This window comes from Rhamphochromis longiceps, linkage group LG14 (assembly GCF_057381845.1).
Source record: "Rhamphochromis longiceps isolate RC_006_pf linkage group LG14, R_longiceps_female_GT1.1, whole genome shotgun sequence".
Classification (NCBI taxonomy): Eukaryota; Metazoa; Chordata; class Actinopteri; order Cichliformes; family Cichlidae; genus Rhamphochromis; species Rhamphochromis longiceps.
This window is the reverse complement of record NC_140570.1, coordinates 30151849-30175684: the sequence shown is the minus strand read 5'-3', so window position 1 is coordinate 30175684 and position 23836 is coordinate 30151849. Positions and strand designations below refer to the sequence as shown.

Below are 23836 nucleotides of genomic sequence, written 5' to 3'. Positions count from 1 at the left end.
TTTTACCAGGAAGTCCTACTGAGACCACAAACTGTTTTACAAGAGAGACTCCGCTTTGCAGGAAAAAAGAAGACAACAGAAAAAAAAACCAAAAAAAAAAAAAAAACCCCTAATGTCACCATACCAAGCACAATTGATGTAGATAACGCTGCCTGTGTTGCCCTGTGTGATTATCCCCTGATGCCAATAATTATGCAGGGCAATTACAGCATACATTATGAACCCATCTCCACCCAACTGGCAGGACCCTGCCCAGATTTCTTTTCCCCTCACCACAACAAAGCAGAGTGGATTCCTCGCACTCAGTCAGCCTCTCAAGCTTAAAGAAGTCCAGATGAGGAAAAGCAGAGCTTTATTAAGTACCTGTGAGAATTTTGACAGGCTTGCAGCACGCTTTGGCCAGCATTTCTCCTCCCTCCAGTTTTTAAAAAAAAATGTATTTTTGGACAAGCCTCCTATCTACAGTTCATCTCAACAGCTTAGAGGGTGAACACCTGGAGCAACAGAGTGTCGAGGAAAAGTGATGAAGTGATGAAGAAGCCTTTGTTTCTCAGGGGGTTCGGCCACACAGCGAAGTCTGTGGACACGAGAGAAATGATTCCACATGTGGGGGTTTCAGCTACAAAGAGCTACTCTTTGCACTCCAAAAAAGAATCCCAGAACAGAACTGTGCCTTTTCACCCCCCTCCTCTCTTTGAGCCTGACTACATGAAAGAAAGAAAGAAAGAAAGAAAGAAAGAAAGAAAGAAAGAAAGAAAGAAAGAAAGAAAGAAAGAAAGAAAGAAAGAAAGAAAGAAAGAAAGAAAGAAAGAAAGAAAGAAAGAAAGAAAGAAAGAAAGAAAGAAAGAAAGAAAGAAAGAAAGAAAGAAAGAAAGAAAGAAAGAAAGAAAGAAAGAAAGAAAGAAAGAAAGAAAGAAAGAAAGAAAGAAAGAAAGAAAGAAAGAAAGAAAGAAAGAAAGAAAGAAAGAAAGAAAGAAAGAAAGAAAGAAAGAAAGAAAGAAAGAAAGAAAGAAAGAAAGAAAGAAAGAAAGAAAGAAAGAAAGAAAGAAAGAAAGAAAGAAAGAGCAGTCATTTTCATTTGCAACAATAATTCTTTAGTTTTATTCTCCCTCTTGTAGTCAAAGTACATACCTTTGGCTCTAGCTGTGCACCATAATTATATGATAGATAGAGAGAAGATGAATAGGTATAGGCTTTGGCAGAAACCCTGGCATTCCTGACACAAAACCATCATCTGACTTATTTCAGCTTCACTTCATCGGCTTTCTAAGTTTCTGTGGAGAACAAACAGTGCACCATTGATGCGGCTAAACTAAAGACATGTAATGATCTCAGCATTCTATACTCCGCCTTTACAAAAAGCGACCACAACAGAAGCCGAGGTTGTCGGAGCAGAACCTGCTACCTTTGGACTTAAAAGCACACCTGCTGCTTCCAAAAGCAGCAGTGCTGTCAAATGAGCAGGTGGCGAGTGACATAGTGGTGAGCGGAGGAGCGCAGGGAGGGTTAAGTATTTCGTCTGTGTTTACCCACTCCCTGCACTCGCATGGTCTCCTGACTCGATTTAACACCTCACAGGCTACAAGTCGCACAAGCAGAAAGGTGCACGCTTTAAGTTTGTCTTCTTTCTCAGAGTTCATGTCCTTTAAACAAGTAACTATGTAAGAAAATAAATAAAAATGGAGGCCTCCAGTCCTTTTAATGTCAAGGATAAATGCCCCCAAAAAAATACATACATGTCAAAACATGAACTACTATTTTGTTTGCACTCAGTGTAGCTGCTTGAGGGAGATTACAGCGCATTACTTTTTAATGTCTTCAGGGGAATAGTTCCCAATTTTAACAACAATGTTGGTCTTGTGTGCCAGTATTTGCTTTACATCTTGACTATTGGCCATTTCAACTAACACCCAAAGATGTGAAGTAATGAAATTACAGAGGCACTGTCACTCCTGATGCCACACCAAAGTAAGAGCACTGGAATTCGATTTCAAGCCTTTACTGTTTAAAATCACGTGGAGGGATGTGTGTGGGTGTAAATTAAAGTGAAGTTTGAAAAAATAAAATCACGACAGTATTTTTCATTTCACATCAGATTGTTGGAAGAAATTCAGACATGAAATGCTGAATTTGAGCCAAACTGTGAAGAGTGAAATCAAGAACCTTCAACAAGATTTACAACAGTTTTGTGATGATTTGTGTTAAAGCCAGAAATAGAAATAAGCTAAACAGGTCTATATAATATCAAATCCCTGACTATAACACAGGAGCTATATGAAACAGGTTAGATTTTTGCTGCTAATCTATAAAAGTTCAATACTGTACATCCTTTTTGTAACTACTACTATAACTTTTAACCCCATTTGAAGTACCATACTACATTAAAATTTTAACAGGTACAGAATGAGAGCAAACAGGCTGTGAAATCAACTGCCAAAGCCCCATTCATGCTACTCTTGAGAATAGCCTGTGACCCTCTGGTAGCCTCCAGTTACTAGGGAAAGTGTGTATTCCCTTAATCTGCTTGCAACTAAAGCAAACCAAAGAGGTTCAGCACCCTCTGTGTGACTGATTTCACTGACGACAGCCAGGAACCAGTCGCCAACAGGTTGGGGGATACAGATTTTTCCCTCGAGTCCAGCAGTTGTCAGATGGTTGCTAACTGGTTTGTGTGACTAAACCCTAAATGATAACACATGCTGATCAGTGCACCTCAGCAATACACAGTTCTTCACAGCAATGTTACAGCAACACTTTGAATACAAAAAGTGGTGATTTTTACAGCTTACTTTTACTAAAGCTTTCACCTTGTAGAGATGAGTTCTGACATAGTCTATAGGGACACATCAGTAGGAAAAGGCTACGTTCACACTGCAGGCGAAAGCGCATCAAATCCGATTTTTTTTTTTTTTACCCTATGCGACCCATATCTGATCATGGTATGACAGTGTGAACGGCACAAATCCGATATTTTCAAATCCGATCTGGGTCACTTTCGTATGTGGTACTGAATCCGATACATTGTTTTAGAAAGCGACTGCTGTTTGAACGGTCATGTCGCATTAAATCCGTCTTTTACGTCACTGACACAAGACAGACGCTAATTATCAGCGCCGGAGAAGCGCCCGCGAAGACATCGTGAACGCTTCCTGGCCATCCAGTGTAGATGTTAGTGAAACTGTTGGGAAGACAACGTGAATATTTTATTTGTACTGTATAATCTGCAGATTCTGACAGAAATCTGCAACTATCCTTTGAAGCACCGCTCCTCTCTAAAACAGCAATAAGGATAATTGTTAGGTTAGTTACATTATTATGTAAATAACAAAATAACTTAAAGCAAAAACTGGGAAACATAAAATCCGAAGTCTTTATATTAGGGGGCATCAGTCAAACAATACTGTTTGCTCTGGGTCTAAACAGAGACCAGTTTAGACAGTGTTACATCTTCTTTTGCGCGTGCGGGCCGCTTTGAGCGTTCACACTGGAGGACGTTTGCTGTCGCATTTTATTTGTAGTGTGAACGAGCAGACAAAAAAAAAAATCGTATTTGATCAAAAAAAATCGGAATTGAGCATTAAGACCTGCAGTGTGAACGTAGCCAAAGTCTCAGCTTTTTCCCCTTCTCTCTATGATGTATATCCCCCCTTATGTTCAAGAGAAAGAAAAATAATTTTTCATAGGAGCATTAACTCAGTCAAACAAATTTATAGAAGTTGATCTAGATACAAAGGACCACACAGCTGATAAGAAGCCACCCATTAACACTCCTATCAGTGAAAGGAGTTGGATTGGCAATAAACCAATGGCAGTCAACCAGGAGATTTTCAGCCGACGCCAAGGTTTGGATGATAAATCAGTGACATTGTGAAGTAGGGCTGCACGATTAATCGTTAGAAAATCGCGATCTTGATTCATACGTATGTGCGATCTCATTTCCAAATGACAACGATTAAAAAAAAAAAAAAGAAAAAAAAAAAAGACGACAATTGTACCGCATTTTGATCCGGGACGTAATCTGCATGAAAACAAGCGCTCACTCTTCCTGCTCAACAAATGACAAGGGCGGAGCCTTATACCGCGTGATACAGAAGCTGGCTGCTAAAATTAGCAGGGAAAAAAACAACGGAGAGCACGTCAGGGATGACGAGAAAGTGACAGAAGAAGGTCAACCACCCAAACATCAATAACGGGAACCTTATACAGCGCCTCCCCATAACCGTCGAACTCCCGCAGGCACAAAGAAATTACGACTATCACGTATCACCTGACCAAAGATATGGCTCCCATCAACACTGTGCAAAACAAGGGATTTAGGAAAATGATCAACACCCTAGACAAACGCTACACAGTGCCGTCCTGCAACTATTTTTCTATTGTTGCACTACCTGCTCTATACACGCAGTGTCGAGCAACGGTGGAGACGGAATTTCAAGCAGTACAACATTTTGCGGCAACAACAAAACGTGAGACATTTGTTGTTTTTATGTTTATTTATTGTTTTTATGTTCAGTCTCAACTGTTACAAAGTTGATGTGCAGTTAATAAGTGCAATAAATATTTATACTGGAAAAGAGAATCGTGATCTCAATTCTAAGCCAAAAAAAAATCGTGATTCTCATTTTATGCAAAATCGTGCAGCCCTATTGTGAAGGTCCAATACCCCTGCCACAAACACTATGATGGGCTATATTAGGATGGGGATTTCTGTTGTAAGAGCTTAACAACAACAACAACAACAACAACAACAACAACAACAAAAAGAAGCCCCACTGTCCTTTGACCTTCTACTCCCCCCCTCCCCAGAGCTTTCACCTGCCTCTCATGGTCCCTCTCACATAGATACTTTAGTGCTGAATAGCACTTAACAGCTAATGTTGGAACAACATCTGTACTAGCTCATAATCAAAACCTTGATGTGCCAAGACCAGGCCAAGCATCCACCCATAACACCATAAAGGGCGATTAGATAGCGAGCAAGCTTCTTCACAAAGCAAAGTATTGTGTTTACATGATAAACAAAGTCAAAACAGGCCACAATGGACGTTTGAACATGTTCACAGCTCAACGTCCAGACCATGAAAAAACAAAAAAAAACAAAAACCCCAAACCCCTCACCGCCTCTGAATTTGCAGCCATCACGTCACATTAGGGAAACAGTTTAGCCAGTGACTATTTAAAAAGCCATAATTTGATGCTGCATCCATTGAATCTTCCCCAGATAAGAGCCCCATGACTGCATTCAGTCATCTCCCTCCCTCCAAGGCCCTTTGAGAACATAGCACCAATCATAACATGTCTCAGCACTGAGCGAACAATGCACAGGACAAGAAAGAAGCCGGCCACAACTCTGTGTGCCAGTAATCTCTCTTTGAGGCCCCCGCGTCTCTTAATTGCCCGGACACTTGTGTCCGAGGGTTGCTCTCGTTCCTCAGTGAAAAGATGAGACCTCTCGTGCTCCTTACAACAGGCTTAAGCTGATAAACCCTTTCATTCAACGTGGCCGTGGGATTGAGGCTTCATGCGAACAGATTGGGTAAAAAAAAAAAAGACTAATAAAAACAGCGATTAGCCTCCAACACAGAAACAGAGCTAAGCCACAGCACAGCCTCAGCAGGGGGTCTACTTTCAACCACTAAAAGTGTCTGATGATTTGTGAGAGCCTTTTCTGAGGAACACATTCCTCAGAGCAACTACATGAGCAGGAATGCATGTGGTGTTTTTGTTTTTACAGAACAAAGATGTAACGGATTCCAAAATAGGATGTGATGAGTGAAGAAATACACAAGCGAGCCTCTCTTGGTCTCTACAAGCCTACTTCTAGCATGCATCCTAGACTACTAAATGAGAAACCCTCGTTCTTGGATAGTAAGCACCTCTCGTGACATTTACTACCTGACAGCGTTGCTCTCCCTTCATGAATCCTTCTTCTCATTTTCTCCCCAGTTACAGCCAACACCTCCATATGGGCTGCCATCAGTGTTTCTTCTGGCCTGTTGCTGTTGTGCATTATACAGAAATCGTGTGTTTGTCAGCAGCAAGGTCGAGTTCTCTGCGTGTTTGCTTTATTTGCAGCTGATGTGAACAAACAAAACAGCACCATACAATTCAATACAGGTCTACAGCATTACAATAAAAACGCGGGCTGACACTAAAACATAGAAAGCAAGCTTTGAATTAAAAAGGAAAAAAAATAATCTTTGCAGTCTGAAAACACAAGTTCTCCAAGATTGTGTCCACCTGACAAATGCTCCAAAAGGAAAAGGGTTAAGTTAATTCTTTGCTCTCTACCAACTGTGAGGGAAATATGTAAGTCTGCACCTCCTAAATGAATCAATATTTTCCCCAGCCATCCCCCTGCTAGCTCCATACAGAAAGGTTTCCGCATACACGCAAACTTCCTGTTAAAAGACAGAAACGTCTCTAAAGAGAAAGATGAGAGCGAGTCAAAACAGTGATATTTTACCTGCTATCGCTGCTGCTTTTTGAAGCCAGAGATAACCATGCAGAGCAGGGGCATTATCAGCGCTGTCTGCGCTAGCTAGCCTGGTTAGCAAGCTTCCTTCGTCACTTGGCATTATGTAAAACAGATGGGTACTTATTTTACATTAAACATACTTAATAGAAAAACTAAAACACCAATTTACACTATGTTTGTTAGGGATGATACCCGTTTCAAAATTTGGAGGAAAAAAAAGATTTTTATTTAAGTACTATAGGTATTGTCGGTGTAAATCTTCTGTAAGTGAAATGAGGCTGCTCAGGTTACAGCATACAATTTAGAAGGCTTTGCGGTTACAGAACACCATGCACCTAAACATGAAGGTTAATGGGGATTAACTCTGTAAAGCAACAAACTAAAATTTCGGCAATGCTGTATAGTAATAATGTAGTGTAGTATCTAATATTAGTAAGTTTCTTAGCAACTGTCATAACATTTCAGACTGTGTCCTGTAAACAACAACAAAATATAATGTTAACATTTCATGTCAATGGCCTGCTACAACAAAGTCAGAGCTTTAAAACAGTTGATGACACTTTTTACCTTGGTATTAAACTGTGTATCAAGCCTCGTGTAATTCTTTCGGTGTTGTTAAATTCTGCTAAATGCTAAATTCCTGGTATCTTGACCTGACCTTTGTATAACAAATGCTCAAAGCTGAAAGTTAAAAGGGCACGCACCTGGCACACAAAGTAAGCACACCTTTAATTATAACTTGCAAATATATGAGCCTTTGTATTAAATGCAATACAATTGTATTAAGGCTGTATAAAAATTCACCTACCCTCCAGTTGTCAAAAAGCATGGGCATTAATTAGACTGCCTAGCTTTTGTACCAACATTTTTTGAAATTTCAAACAGCCTATTTTTTTAGTGCTTGTGGTTGCTGCTTTTATTACATATAAAAAGTACTGATCACAGCAACTTTACAGACAACATGCATTTACTGTATAATGCCCCAAAAAAATTTCAGTAGAAATAATTTGGCGTGGTGGTTAGTACTGTTGCCTCACAGCAGGAAGGTCCCGAGTCCTTCACCATCTGCCCGGGTCCTTTCTGTGTGGAGTTTGCATGTTCTCCCTATGTTTGCGTGGGTTATCTCCGGGTACTCAGCCTTCCTCCCACAGTCCAAAGACATGGAATTAGTGGGGTTAGTTTAAGTGGTGAATCTAAATTGCCCATAGGTGTGAATGTCCGTGTGAATAGTTGTCTTTTTCTCTGTGATAGACTGGTGACCTGTCTAGGGTGTACTGTGCCTCTCACCCTATGGTAGCTGGGATAAGCTCTACCCTCCTGCGACCCTGATGAGAATAAGTGGAAGAGAATGGATGGATGGATAATCATGTAATCAAGTACAAAAACCCCCCCAAAAAACAACCCCCCCCCAAAAAAACAAAAAACACACTAACTGACAAAAAGCAGGCAAGACAATCTGTGCCATACTGTTACCTTAGTGACGGACTTTCAGTAGGAATAAACCAGCTCCAAAATAAACAGTTTCTTATTGTTAGTGTAATGCAACTGATAATGCAACAGCATGAATCAATTTATGGGGAGCACTGCAGCACCATTATTTGCTCTCCAGATTAGCTTGCCCACTGGTGACCTTGAGTAATAGCTCACAAATGTATTCTACAGAATCATGTGACATGTGCACAGAAACACACACACAAACACACACCAAGTGGGAATATCAACATATCCATTTGTCCAAAGAAGATATAATGTGCAATTATGTGGGGAGCGTGTTGTTGCAATGGTGTCAAATAACACAGGCGAGGTAAACTCAGTGAACCTGGCTGCAGATGATTTTGGATATTTAGCGTGATAATTGAAACAGAAACACATTAAATGTTCCAAGTACAAGTATGCTTATTTGTGTGCAATCTCCTGCCGGAGCTGGTGGGTGCATCTGCAAATGATTCCAAGTGACTCTCTGGTTATTACCAAAATAATGAGCTAACTACAGGCCATGGAGATCTGCTTCAGCTAGACTCTCCTCAATTTTATTCACTTTTTCTAAAAAAAACCAAACATGCCAACTTAGCAAGAATGGCATTTAAATTAGTCACACACAACTACTGAGTCTTATTGGGATGCTGAGGTCTGACAAAAAGTACATTTGAAGATGCTCACCTATATTTCTTCATCCTTTCTGCAATTTATAAAACTCAACTTGCTTCTGAGCTAAACCGCAAAGACTGAAAAAGCTGATTCAATATTATGGAAAAGACTCTTGGGAAGCATGTCTGCATTGGCATCGGATCTTATTAGACATATGATACATCCTCAGCTGCCTCATTATCCTACAGGAGATTAACAACTCACTGTAAATGTGGCATCTGTGTAGGAGAAAAGTAAGGATCAGCCATCAGTTAGAACCAGCTAATCTGAATTATGCGAGATCAGCAAGGTCAAAACATTACATGCGGATAAAACCCTTAAAACAGCAGGGGGTTAAAAGAGTCGTGCAAACGAGACGTTTAAATTGAAGAAGCAGAAAAAGAAGACGGGGTTTCTGGGCCTGGGCAAAGGGTTAGGTAATGGAAGTTTCTGCAAACTGTCAAAAAGACTGTGACAAAGCTATTTCTGGATTTTAATATTGTTCAGTTTCCCCTGGTGCTCAGAGAACATCTTGTTGCTGAGTAACAGAGTTGGAAAGTGCCCATGCTGAAAGGATACCACTGATAACTGATGAGATGTAGCACATTGAATATACTGTCAAGTTATTGCCTGTCAAAGTTTCCCTAAAAGGAACAGCTCTGCATTTTGGGAAATACAGCCACAACGGTTTAATCATTTATATAATCGTGTGCAGGTCGCCCTTGTTTTGCTAGTTAAAGTTAAAAAAAGGATGTGTTAGGTGTGGACTTTGGTGCCTGACACCACAGGCTCCCAAGTCCTCCTAAGCTGCATGTTCAAGAATTGTTCCACACTTTATCAAAGTGGGATCCGGGGACTTTGGATATCAAGTCAATGCTTCGGTCTCTGTTGTCCTGCTCATGCCATTCCTTGAATTCTGGGGAGGCCACTGTTGTTGAGGACCACTGCCAAAGGGGGTACGCTTGGTTTGCAACAATGTACAGGTACAGGCGAGGAGTGGATGGCTCTTGTCAAAATCCAGATCAACTTGAACCCAGCAGTCTATTTGAGTGATTTTAATGGTGTGGGTGACCGGTGTATTTGCCTTTTTAATGAGAATAAGATGAGAAGACTCTGAGATCCACCATAGTCAGATTTTTCCCACTCGTTTTCTAATCTTTGTGCTCCAGTATAATAACAGCTCCATGTTGGCCATGCAAATATTAGAGCAGTATTGATCTTCTCATCTATACTTGAGTCAGAAAGCAAATGAACAGATCTCCAAAATGTTTAAATGTTCTTATATGAAAAAAGAAAATCTAAAATGAAGAGAATGCAGTCTTAAGTTAAAAGAATAATTCAAAAGCCAAAAGAGCTTTAACTTTAAAAGGGTCTGCCTCACAAATCAATCCACAATATTACAATTCTACTCTGTTACTGCAATGACAGGCAATAAAATGAGATGCACTGCATTGGCCTTGTCTTACAGGAAATTCATCTTTCAAACTTCTCAAAGAGCTGGATGCTACTCTGTCTTCTGTCATGCAGCATTAGGAATCCCACAAAGTCCATAAGAATACAGAGGAAGAAGTGGTCATCATTTCTGGTCCTGTCCTCACTTTACAATATTTTATTCAGCAACTGTTTTTCTGAACTTTTAGGTAATCATTTTAACAATTTGAATCAATAACTTATTTCAGCTGGTTAGACATCAAATTGCAATCCTAACTGATGCTTGCTGCTCTTGGATGTTGTTTCTACTGTTTGAGCTTTTCTACAACTATTTCATAGACCAGCTGTAATTGCAAGTACATAAATGGAATTGATTAAAATTTCTAGTTAAGCAACAGCCTGCCGCTGTCAGAATTCAACATACCCTTTCTTAACTTTGTCAGAGGGAATGCTTCGTATGTGAGATTAAAAAAAAAAAAAAAAAAAAAAAAAAAAAAGTACTTGCCGCATGCAACAGCTAAACCGGGCGAGAAAGCAGAGCTGATGCCACCGTGCCATGCTACATGCTGAGACACTGGGTCTCTTTGTACGACGAGCTTCTTTACAGACAGCAGCAGGAGCTGCAGGAACACTTACACTTGAATGAAAATACCACAGACAGCAGGGGGTTTACAGCTTGTGTGTACACACAACAGTGCACACAACCGGGGAAGCAGGGTGGCGGTCACATGGAAGTGAAAAGGCTATCGTCCAGAGGGAAACTTGTCATGCCAGAAATCTTAAAACTATGAATAAATTTACATCAAATCAGCATCCTGTCTGACCGATGCAACAGATATCCTACATGAGATAGATTTTATGGTTTGTTAGCGGTGACGATGAAAATTTGTAGCAATCCTACACAGCCCAAATTTCGTATCCATAAATGCATCTTTTTCATTTAGCTCAGGAAATATGATCACTGGAAATGTAGAGGGGAAAACTGAGAAATCACAAAGAGCCAACATTCAATCTAGGAGAGATAACAGCAAGACAAAGGACAGCTCTGGATGGCAGGATGCCCCTGGGGCGGCTATGCTGTTATTATGTTGGAAAGGGCTGCTGAGCTGCGGTGCGGGGCAATTACAGACCGGAGGATTGACTGGGGGGAGGGTCCGGGCAAGCCAACCCATCCATGAAGCGCTCTCAGCTCAGAGAAAAGGAGAACAAACTCTGATACAGCAGCAATAAACCATAACAGATGATGGTGGCTTCACCCGTTGAAGTAACAACCATCTGCTTATTCCCATGGAAAAGAGTTCGGTCTAAGCCGCTTTGCTGTCATCAGTGGAACCCAAAATTAATTTTGAGTGATGCATGCTGAACTTTCTGCTGCATTGGTTTGGATTATTTTACTAGTATATGTCACAAATAGGGTGGTTTTGGGATAACGTACAGGGCTAAATGAATCATCTGTTGTTCTCATAGAGAGCTACAGCAGACACTGTGGTGAACACATTAGCCACGTCTATTATCTTTAACGTCACTCCACTTTGGAAAGTCCTGGCTGAAAACCACACACTGTCCACTAGCGATCCAGCCGGAGAACGCGGGACAAAGAGGAAAAGTCAGTCTCAGAGTATCGTTTCAGTGGTTCATGGACCACAGTCAGAGGTCGCAGCCTTACAGCCATTGTGTGTTGTCACTGAACGGGTAGATAACGGAAGTAAAAACAGATAGAGTTGCAAGGGGGAAAGAGTTTTACGAGACACATAATGCGACTTTTCGCCAAACTCTCACTTGGGTAACTTAAGCCACTCAACTTCACCTCTGATGAAATCTCCATTGTCGTCTCTCATAATATTACAGCTCTCCAAGTAAAGAGGCCACAATGGGCAGTGAAAGGAGACAGTAATACAAGCTCGGTGCTGTGAGAAGTAACAGTTGGCACTGCTGAGTATCTCGGGTCCAAACACACAATTTCCATGCCCCGTGGCCCTGAACGGCTTCAGTGGAGCAGGTGTCTGCGCACATTCTTTACATAAGCTTTTGTCAAACATGGCGCACAGGAGCAAGGCCTCACAGCTGCAGGACAATGGAGTCTCATTAAAGTACAGCTCTGCAGCCAGACATGCACCCTTACAGCCGGAGTCAAGGTAACAGTTTCTCCAAGGTCAGTTTGTGGTCAGAAACGGGGCCAAACCAAATGGTGAGAACTGCATGTGAATTATATTACAGAAACATGCCATAAGTTATTTACTAAAATGTAAAATAAATAAATCAATAAAATAAAAAGCTTAAAGCTGTTGTGCTGACAGAAACAGAAATAAAAAGACTGAAAGCAAGTACAGCTGAAGTTCAAACTGCACATTGTGATTAAATTAATGCCTGATGAATGAGGTAATTGTGCTCTTTCATGCAATTTAGATAAAATTACCGTTATCTTCCAGCATAATGTCAGTGTCAGACCCCTGAGCCATGAACCATGCTGGAGAAGTAAACACTGTGCATGAAGCTAGGTAGTACTATATTTTTAGACGTCAGAAATCTGAATGTATAAGAAAAAAAAAAAATGCCAAGAACCAGTGTGAAGATTAGAGGTTTCTGCTCTTAAAAACTCTCTCTGGCTTTATATTCCACAAAAAGTATCAATTAAACTCTCTCGGGGAGTGTAACAAAACTTCAGTTTAACTGATTTTAAGATTTGGTCGTGCAACCTACACAGGTGAAATGTTTTAAAGTAAGAATCAGCTCATTCACTTTAATTGCATAGCCAACTTCATACCATGTACAGGGCGATATGACCAAAAAAATATTTATCACGATATACATTTGATAATTTGCGATAATGATAACTGACGATATAACTGACACTAGACAAAATGCTTTACAACTCCACAACTTTATTAGTGCAAAAAACCCCATCAATGTATTTTCACTTAAACAAGCAGCTGTTTTTTTATGTGCATTAAAGTTATATAAAAATGTAACAGTGCAAATTCCTTGCTGACAGTTTAACCAAAAGGCATTTCCAGTGGAAACTGGCCGACACATCCTCAGCATAACCATGTATAATATCCACAAAACTTAAAAAGAGGTTATAAACACACAATACGGTAATATTATGTTGAAGCACAGTACGTATCACGCCGCGAGGTGCCTGCCTAAGACAGCCGTAATGCTCCGACAATCCATCAAGCGGTGCGGCTTCGTAGCTTAGCAAAGTCGTACTAAAACATTTGACAGATTTTCGAGCCCCATGTACGACATAAAATTGTTTCGAGGTCAGTAAACACAACCAGAATTCATACACAAGGCACACGGGATTATAAGGGGCACTGTTGATTTTCAGAAAAATCAAAGGATTGATTTTAAGTGTGCTGTATTTTCCAAACAACGCGGTAATAACGACGGACCGCTAGCATGCGCTACCAAAAATAGTGCTTGGTTGTGTATCTGACGCATGAAAGCTAAACCAGTTCCACACCACTGAAGTTGCAGCATTTTTACAAACCAATTCTGGTTCATCCGTTTCATTTAACGATCCACTTTCGCTCTTCTCATTCTGCGTTGCCGCCATGTGCGTATGTAAACATAGGCACTGCGCATGCGCGTTTTACCCATATTCTATCGCGATATTTCATTTTCCTATTGTTGCCCAAAATTACACCGGTATTACCGTGAACGGTATGATATAGCCCAGCCCTACCACGTACTAAAACCTCTAATGAAGAAATCTAAGACGTACGGATTAGGCAAGGCAATGTGCAGACACTTTTGTCAACCTTCTCACATTTGCTCCATCTGTGTTGTTTTTTAGTTTTTGTGCAAGTCATCTTTGAGTTTGACACATCTTGACACATTTAGTGATGGCCTTTTGCTTTCACTTATAGTACAAGTTTAGGTCAGTTTATAAGCTGTTTCATGTATCGTATGCCAAGCTGTTCAGGAAGACTGGGCCAAAATTTGTGATGAACACATCTCTAAATCTGACATTTAACTCTCACGGTCTCTCCGCTGCGAATTTTCCACATCACAGAAGCCTCAAAAATGTCCCAGTATTAACCCAGACCAAAACAGAAGACCTCTACAACACAAAGCCACAGAAACCAAAGGCAAAGCTGATCAAGAACAGAGGATTACCACCTGCAGATAAAACAGTTCAAACCACTCTTTCAAGCCACTTCTTTGGTTACAGTGAAGGATGCATGATGGGCAGGGTGCAATTCAGTTTTCAGCAGACCACTGACATACTGATGAAAGGTGTCCTTAGCCCACTCTGAAGCTCCTTGCACCCTTCGCCCCTGGCTGCGAGCCGAGCGAGCGGGCGTCCTGCCTCAGGGGGCCAGCCACACAGCAGAACCGCCGACCAGGAGGAGTCGAACAAGAGGCCTTTCTCTCCCTGCGATGTGATCCTCCCCCCTCTCACTCCTGCAGGAACGACTCTGGCAGCATCTCAGCTTGTTCTCCCCCTTTAGTAAAGTTGGATTCTCAGATCACTTTGGCCATGGCTTCAATTCATTTACATGCAACTCTCTGTCTCTCTGCTGCTGCTGGTGCACAAGTCCATGTAAGGCAGTGCCAGCAAGTCAGACAGCTGGCCATCTCTGAACAACAGCAGACATCCATTCACTAAGAACTCGCTACTCGAGGGTCTCTCAAAACGAGCACAAGTGGAGAGTCCTCTGTGCTGTTTAGAAACTGTGTTGTGAACCCGTAGCCTGACCACCAGCTCAAACAAAGCTTATCAAACAAAGCATACACAATTATGCAGTGTATAACTGACCCGAGCGTAACCTTTATAAAAAGCAGACACGCACATGAGGGGAGAGCAAAATTAAATTCATTCATTTGGTACCAAGATATAATGGCTAATTACACTTCTCAGTACATTCATATTACGAAACCACCAGAACAACATGACAGTTTCACCTTTTTCTCTCCAAGGACAGATTAAATAAAGACTGGCAGAAGACTTTCTTTACTTTCTGCATTTAATCAGGAATATTATCCTTTCTTGATTAAATAACAAACATTTCCTGCAACGGGAAGGCCTGGATAAGTCCTAAGTAAAAGAAAAGGGGACAGCCTCCAGAGACAGGGAAGGAGCCAAGTCAGTACAAGGCAGAGGAGTGGAAGCAGAGAGAGGAGGAGGAGGAGGAGGAAAAGTACAATTGGAGATTCTGAGGTGGGTTAGACGGCTCTGAAAGACAGGGCTGAAGAAAAATTGCATCCTTCGCCAGGAGATGAGTTCCGCCTGCATCACGTCAAAAACAAACCGGAATGGAGGGCTGAGAGGGCCACTTAGTCTCCACAGACCCACAACATCAACAAAACCCACCACTGAGTCAACATCACTCACCCATTAGGTCTGCCTGTGCCTGTCTATGGTACAAATAGTACTGTGATGTTCTCGTTCAGATGTTCTGGCACATCACGAGCAGGCGATCTTCCTGTGTTACTCAGAGCCAAATGAGAGGTTTTTAAAATTGCCTCCGTTTCACCGCCAGCTAACTTCACACCTGCAAAATGTGATTCTCGCACTTGAATCAGACACAACTAATAATAACTAAAACAAAGAAAAATTGTTGCATTTGGGTCCTCAGCTGACCACCTTCTGTTTAATCAAATCACATAAATCCCCACACAATAGGCTGCTAATTATGGCTGCAATTATGTTCATTATCATTTAATCTCCTCATTATTTGCTGTTTACTTTTCAATTAGTCCAAAAAACACTTTTTGGCAAACAAAGAAAAGAAAAGTAAGAAAAAGAGTGAATGAAATCCATTTAAAATTCCCTCGGAACAAGTTGAGGCTTATTTTATTCAACCAAATATATTCGGTGTGCCTCCGTGCATGACAAAGAACACCATGAAATCCTTGTGCTGGAATCTTTATTTTTTTATTTTATTTTATTTTATTTTTTTTGGGGGGGGGAGACATTCAGTCTATAATCAATAGAGCTGCAGATTAATTAACCATCTATCAGAGCTCAACTGATTACACCAAGAAAACCCAGAAGAGAAAGGGAAATGAGCCATTTCTGAACAAAAACATGCTGCCAGATCCTCTGAAGATAAACATCTGATTAAATGGAAAAGAGACTGCTGTGTAAGTGAAGGCAGGAAAACCACCCTGTAATGCTATAATATAACTTGGATGCCAGCATGCACGAATCACAAATTAACTAGTGCCTGATAACAGATAACAATGCTCTGCGCATTTCTAAAGTCATATTTATAAGACTCTGTTAGTACAGTGAATTATGACGAATGTGTGGAGATGAAACCCAAACCGAACGAAGACTGCAGGCCTCTGCAAAAATGAGATAGACAGCTGTATTGCAATATTCTCACAAGGTCTGGGCAGCAAACAGACCACCAATTAGAGCACGAACAATGCTTATGTTGATGCCACACATATTTTCCGCTTGGAGTTACAACACAATAACACTGCACTGTGGACGTGCTCCGCCCCAGACAACAAGACAACCCCCACCCCCCTGTCATCACTGCACCTTATTCACGTCTGGACTTCATTATGAAGTGTAACGGAAATCATCATTGGCAATTTGAAAGAATTTACGAGACAATGATTCAATCCAAGTCATGCCTCGTGGTCACAAAGAACGGTTAGGGTTATACATGGCTAAGCAAGGCACGTCTTTTCTAAAACCAATACGCACTGTTAGGACAAGAAGCAGATTTTAAACATTTTAGACCACCGTGGTTTTACGTACACACCGCCTGACGTGACTGATGCTAAACTAGATTACATCGTTTTTGCTGTATGGTTTTCCTAAAAATATTTCCTCTTATAGGCATCAGGCCTCACCTTTAAAATAATAATATATATTTTTTAAAAACAACAAAAAGAGAAATGGTCACAGACCTCTTTATTTGGACAATCTGTTATCTAGTCTAGCATCTTTCTTTGTGAGCATCATCAGAATTCACTGACACGCCTGACTGATGCCATGCAAATGCAGCTGAGCATGGTGTCTTTGTTTATGCCTCATCTGCAATTACATTTAGATTCAGCAAGGATGAGACCTGTGCTGCGAACTGGACACTGGCATGGCCCTCTGGCATTCTGCAGTGCACACACGACATATGCAACATTGTCCTCAATTCCATTTTTCTAAGACTTGGATTTATTTTTCTGGAGCTGTAGATAGCAAACCTCTACCATGATATATAATCCATAAGACTTTTATTTTTGGAAAGGAAGAATATATTTGAATAAATCATTTTTTCCTGTCAGTTTTTGCAATTAACAAAAAAAAAAAAAAAAAGGATATCTATCCCAAATAATAAAACTCCTTGAAAAAAACAAACAAAAAAAAATAATTAATTTTTTTTTGGCTTAAAGTCATTTACACAGAGAGAAATTAAGCAATTTAATCCACACATCCATCACAAAATACACACCTAAGCCTCTCAATGTACACAAACATTAAAAATATAAAAGTAATTACTAAGTCAGGGAAATCAAAGTAGTCAGAAATCTTCAAAGCACTGCTTTGCTGACATTCTTAGGAAATTAAGGAAAACTAAAGATGAAATGATAGTAAAATGAAAAAACAGGCCTTCTCTGTGTACAGGCCACACCTGGATAATATGATAGAATATAAAATAACAACACTGCTGTGATGCTCAGTGGAACTATGCTTCTGCAATGACTCTCTGGTCAAAATATGAGCCAGTGCAAAGTGAAGAACCAAAAAGAAGTGAAGCCTGTTATCTTTCCTGTTCATAACTCAAAAATGTCTAGACTGGCACTTTTAAGATATATTGATAAAAATCAAGTCAAAGGGCAAGAGTCCATCCTTTTACTCTAAGTGTTTATTTTTGTTTGTTTGCTTTTTTTTTAATTAAAATGGTTGAAATGTGGTTTTTAAAAGTCACATTTCAGTTAACATTTCTCACATATTTTTGTGGAAAAACTGACAATTCAATAATGTATATGTCAGTTAAAATAAACAGCTGATTTTATAGTTTAAACACACACACGTACGCATACGTTAGTGTGTGATAGCTGTGTGTTATCAATAACGAATCCCAGTTACAAGATTTCTACAGAGAATCTGAAGATGATCCCATTTGTCCCACTTGAATGAATCTGATTAAAATAAGTCGATGTAGGACAAACCCAATTCATGACCCAAATTAAAAACTACACCTGTGCTCCGACAGAAGAAGCAGACATAGCCTAAATGTGTAGGGTTTTTTTAAAAATTATTTTTCCAGGGTCTTTCAACCCATGTACAACACAGAAACCCCCCTTCAGACACTAAGCCCTGCTTCGGCTGCTGCTCTTCATCACCGCTGCCCATCTTACCTTTTTGTGTCTGTCTTTGAAAGGTAACGCAGGCCATGGCATCTCCTGCAAAAAGTCTTGCCAGTGTTTCTGATCCGGATCAGACGAGATGAAGACGATTTCCAATTTGTCCTTATGTTCAGACGTCTTTTTGAACCTGCTGTAAAACTCGCACAGGCTGCCGTTGAACTGCTTGCACGGGGCGTTCAGGCTGCATCCGAAGAAGAGCCCGACCAGGGACAGCTTCGCGCCCAGAGACTGCACGTCCACCTCGGCTTTCTCGCTGTTGACGAGCCGCTCCCCGAGTAGACTCACCAGAAACTCCGACATCGCAGCGTACAGTCCTCGAACACACAACGTTACCCTCAGCCGAAACCGCTGTACATGTAACCGCTATGTTCAAGCGACACCCAGCACTTCCTCCACCTCCAATTTGAGGTTTTAGGTGAGCTCCCAGCCCCGGCGAGGCGTTGCGGTCTCTGTGTTCACCGCTGCTCGTCCTCCGGTGCGAGCGCTGTGCAGGAATGCGCTCCGCTTAAATCGCCCTGACTGCAACAGCGGTTGCGCTCTTTTAAGAGAAAAGCACACAATTTTGTCACAATATTTATCATTCTGTTTGTAAGGAATCCACTTTAATCAATTTATGGATTTCAAATGCAATAAAAGCTGCACTTGCAGCTGAATTGTTTTAATTTCCGAGTTTATGGGTTTCTTTTTTAATTTTGTTAAATTTTCAGAATAATAACAGCGGTTTTCCGGGCTTGACCTCCAGAATCGCATTAGTCTTGTGTTTGCAAACATCATTAAATTTGAGTCGATTAATTTTCTTTAGACAACTGTAAATAAAATTCTACTCATTTCTATTTAGACTGGGAGTGAGACTAAACTCAACTCCTGTGGATGTGCTGCCACCTAGTCCTCACAAAAGAAAACAAGGGTCAGTCACATCACACAGAAACGTTCCTATCTGATCCCCTCGCAGTCAGCTGATTCGTAATTACAACAGCTTTAAAATAAGTAATTCCAAATTTTACCATTTACGTTTGCTACAGCGAGTGATCAGAAAACACGGAAAACAAAAAAAAAGTAGCAATGTTTTCTTCTGTTGCTGACATCAAGTTTGTGTTGAAATATTTAAACGAATAACTACTAACTGATCATCCTGAAACAAAAAAGAGCTTTTGGCTTTAGATCGTGACAAATGGAGTGGGTTTAAATTGAATTTGGTTCCAGTTTCTTAATAGATTAAACATGCTTTTCAGCCTGGAAAGATCTGATGTTGGTAGCTAATGTAACTATTATGTTATGGGTGTTCCAGAGTGACAAAAAATAAAATAAAATAAATAAAGGAAAACTAAAAAGATCCAAATTTTAAATCACCCTTGCACTTTGACGAGCTCTATCTCAGACTGTTTTTTGGAGTATGACATATGAACATTCATTATCTTGCAAAAGTTATTGTATGACAAAAATTTACTGATTCTGAGGGTGTGACACTCACTAATTTTCCATAGAATGACTCATGAAAAGTTCTGGCACAGCTTCAGCTATTTCGAAGTTGCATAGAAGATGAAAAACAACTGAAACACATCGTGTATGTGAACTTTACCATGTATATCCATCACCCACAACAGCACAACAAAAACATGGCCAGACATATGTGACAGATCAAAAGAGGAACCCAAAGAATAAGTGTCACTCCATTTAAAGCCACAGCAACAACAAAGTTAAAGAAATCAATAGTCACAATAATAATAAAATAAAAATATTAAGACAGATTCACCACAAACTAGTGTCCACCAGTTCATCACAGAATCCGAGTACTAAGATGGTAGCAAGTAAAGCGTGCATCTCATAGGCATTACCTAAACAAGTCAGTATTGTTTTAGGGGCAAACTTATACAAATTCTGGTTTCTATCAGAATCAAAGTGGGAGATATTTCACTTTTAAATTATATTTAGGGGGGGGGGGGGGGGGGGGGGGGGGGAGTGCTGAAATGTTGAACTTTTGTTGAGTGATGAAAGCAGCGCAGTATTCCTCAGTCCTCGGTGAACATCATCTTCACCAGGTCTGCTTTGAAACATTCCTCCTCCACCAACTTCTGAGGCTAAAACAAAGATTACACAGAAACGACGCTTAACATTACAGAAATATCCAATATTAGCTGCCTTATTAAACAAATAACTAACTAAATAAATACATAAACAAATAAAGGTAAATGCATTCTTACTGTGCCATATCGCAGCAGTGTGGGAACTCCAGTCAACTTCAGTGTCTCCTTGAAATCGTTCTTTGGATCCTTCCAACTGGAGTGAGAAAGACATTATTAGGAAGCTTTTAAAAGTTAACAGTACAACATTTAATAACATAACAAGACTTTGGACTATGCATTGAAACACATTTTTACATTCATGTGAACAAATGGCTCTTGGGAGGCAAAAAAAAAATTATCACAGCAAAAACGGATATTGCATATTTGCACAGCATACTGTTTAAACAGAAACAGTAAACAGTTATCAATAACAACTCTGTCTTTCTCACACTGCAGATAAACTTTGTGCTTCCTTACTGCTTCCAGAAAAATTAAAAGGTTAAGTTAAACTTAATTAACTACTGAAGTGTTTCCATTCCTGGTTCTTCCAGACCGCATGTGAAAGTGTCTTTGAGCAAGATAATAAACCCCCAAAACAGCACTCAGTATATCATTAATGTGCATTAGTGTTTATAAAAGTGGTTTGAGTTGGTTAGAGCGGTCAATAAGACTACAAAAGTGATTTATGTATGCAATACACAATGATAACACTCCATTCACATTAGGGAATAAAACATAAGCAGAAGTAGTATGGTTAGTTAAAGCAAACAAACAAAGAAAATAGCAAAAGTAGCAAAGAGTTAAAGTCTCCTAGTATAAAACACATGTAAAGGTTCAGAATGTGCCTCAGCCCACTCTGAAGGTACACAGTACTAGAAACCAGTCTTCTCTAGTTTAGAAATTGGGTGGGGAACTTTAAAAGCCAGTCTCTCCTGTAAACTGGGCTCGTGATAATGAGAGCTCATCGGAAGATGTTAAATATCACAGCACTTTATACCAAAGAAGAAATGTTTAACTGGCTCTGTGGTCAGCTGAAGAAAATGAAAATATAAATTCTGATCAGAACAATGATCGGTTTCAATTTCAATTAAATTACATCATGTTTCATGTATCTTTTAATTCTATATAACTTTACAACGGAGATTCAGTCAGTTACTATCAAGCTTTTTTGCCACAGTAAAATCCTTTTATTGACAGGCTACCTGCGATTCTCAACAAGTAAACATGAAATAAAGCTTAGTCTGTTAACTGCACCATGATGTGCTATAGTGGTGACAGCGCGTGACATTTGTGTGACTAAAGAGTTAGAAATAATAACAGCTTCTCACAACATGCTGGAAAAAGGAAGCATAAAATACTGACTAGGCTCTTTCTCCAACTTGGCAGTAGATGAAAACAGAGCCCTCCGGAAGGTGACTCAGCTGTCCTCTTACAACTGGCTCGGCTGGAAAGGTAGAAGTCACAGGATGAAGCACAAAATGCTCTTTATGCAATTTTGATAAAGAAATGCTAAGAAAGAACTCGACTTGTTATTTTTCAATAGTTCTAATCTCAACAGCAATAAGCAATGTCGTTACTTTCCTGTTCATTTTAGACAAATTTTCCATCCATAACAATCACATTTGTGAAAAAATTTAATTGTTATATAACATTTAAATAACACTGTCACATTCAAAAAAGACAGAATATATCCAAACTCTTCATTTCACCTGGTTAATTAAAACTTTTGTGTAGAAATGATTTACTAAACCACATACATACATACATACATTCTGTAATTTCAATGCACATACACTGGTCACTTTATTAGGTAGATCTTGCTAGCACAGGGCTGGACCCTCTTTTTGCCTACAGAGCTTCACTATTTTTGTGGCATAGATTCAACAAGGTGCTGAAAACATCCCTCTGAGATTTTGGTCCATATTGACTGCATAACAAAGTTGCTCCAGACTTGCAGGTTGCACATCCATGATGCAAATTTCTCATTTAATCACATTTTATGGTGCTCTGTTGAATTGACATCTGGCGATTGGGGAAGGTGATTTGAGTACAGTGAACTCAGCGTCAAATGCAAGAAACCAGTTCGAGATGATTTAAACTTTGTAACATGGTGTATTGTCCTGCAGGAGGCAGCAACCAGAAGGTGGGTACACTGTGGTCATAAAGGGATGGATGTGCTTACTGATTAAATGATACTCAGCTGGTACTATGGGACCCAAAGTGTACCAAGAAAATATCCTCCACAGCATTACACCACCATCTGCCCGAACCTTTGATACACGACAGGATGGATCCTTGCTTTCATTTTTTATGTCAAATTCTGACCCTAAGATCTGAATGCCACAGAGGAAATTGAGACTCTGACCAGGACACATTTTTCAATCTTCTGTTGCCTGATTTTGGTGAGCCTGCGTGAATTATAGACTCCCTTTCCTGTTCATAGTCTGGTCATCTGCTGCTGTAGCCCATCCCCTTCCAGCTTTGATGTGTTGTGAATTTAGAAATACTCTTCTCCATTCTATAACTGTAGCAAGTGGTTCATTGAGTTACTGCTGTCTTCCTATCAGCTCGAAGCAGTTTGGCCATTCTAAATCATTTTCACCCAGAAATCAGCCCTAATCCTCTGTAAACCTTAAAGTTGGCTGTGCAGCAAAATCCCCAAAGTTCAGCAGTTTCTGAAACACTCAGACCAGCACGTCAGGCAACAGCAAAAACCGTGCAGTATTTCAGTATTTAAATCACCTTGTGTACAAAACAGAGGCAGGTGAGTGTAAAATCCTTAAGTAAACCTAATTTCTTATATGTAAACCTAAACTGCGTTAAATACATAACGACAGATTAATGTCTATGCTTTTACTATATAATATGCCATTAAAAGAGTGCACTATCACTAACACTGTAGCCAAAGCTAAGTCAAGCAGCATTTAAATATCAAAGTCTTTAAGACCAAAAAAGTCACGACAAAACAGTGAGAATAGCAGCTGTGGCTGTAAGTTGCGTAATATTTCCAAGTATAAGATTTCTGAGGTTACCTTTGACACAATCTGGACACCAGCTCTTTCCTTGCTTGTCTTTATCCCCTGAAAAGTAAGCAAAAATATCCTTCCCTTTTCTCTCAGACACAGCCCGACAGAATTCATCATACCCGTGTACATTTACTTCTTCGTAATGGGCCATTATTTTAACCAAAGCTAATGTGACAAAGCACAAATTTAAACTGCTAAATTTAACCCGTGCTGCAAGTGTAATAATCAATGCAGCTTCTCTGAACTTTGGTCCTGGTAGCAATACTCTTAAGTCGACGCCTACTTCCGGTCTGTGGAAAAAGTTCTTAAAGTAACCGCTAAAAGAAATCGCATTGTAATATATTCTTTCTTATTTATACACTTAATTATTCTCCAGTATT

General features: G+C 40.0%; 2 protein-coding genes across 2 annotated transcripts in view; both read right to left on the bottom strand.

The window, feature by feature from the left end:
- The window catches only part of nxn (nucleoredoxin), a 72726-nt gene extending 52938 nt beyond the window's left edge, over positions 1–19788 (bottom strand). The window contains exon 1 of the mRNA XM_085380168.1: positions 18359–19788. Coding sequence (XP_085236294.1) covers positions 18359–18667 — 309 coding nt within the window. The 5' untranslated portion in view covers positions 18668–19788. The remainder of the gene's footprint in view (positions 1–18358) is intronic.
- Positions 19789–19925: 137 nt separating this feature from the next.
- On the bottom strand, positions 19926–23726 carry txndc17 (thioredoxin domain containing 17). The gene is made up of 4 exons (XM_085380170.1): positions 23463–23726; positions 21793–21874; positions 20569–20644; positions 19926–20445 (listed from the first exon to the last, which is right to left on the bottom strand). Exons 1-4 carry the CDS (start codon positions 23605–23607, stop codon positions 20377–20379), a joined length of 372 nt encoding a protein of 123 aa, XP_085236296.1. The 5' UTR covers positions 23608–23726; the 3' UTR covers positions 19926–20376.
- Between the last annotated feature and the right edge of the window lie 110 nt (positions 23727–23836).

Coding starts and splice junctions, on each gene's coding strand:
- txndc17 (XM_085380170.1), bottom strand. CDS start 23,607: ATGGCCCATTACGAAGAAGTAAATGTACACGGGTATGATGAATTCTGT. Junction 21,875..23,462: donor GTGTCCAGATTGTGTCAAAG/GTAACCTCAGAA, acceptor CTACCTTTCCAG/CCGAGCCAGTTGTAAGAGGA. Junction 20,645..21,792: donor CAAGTTGGAGAAAGAGCCTA/GTCAGTATTTTA, acceptor TTCTCACTCCAG/TTGGAAGGATCCAAAGAACG.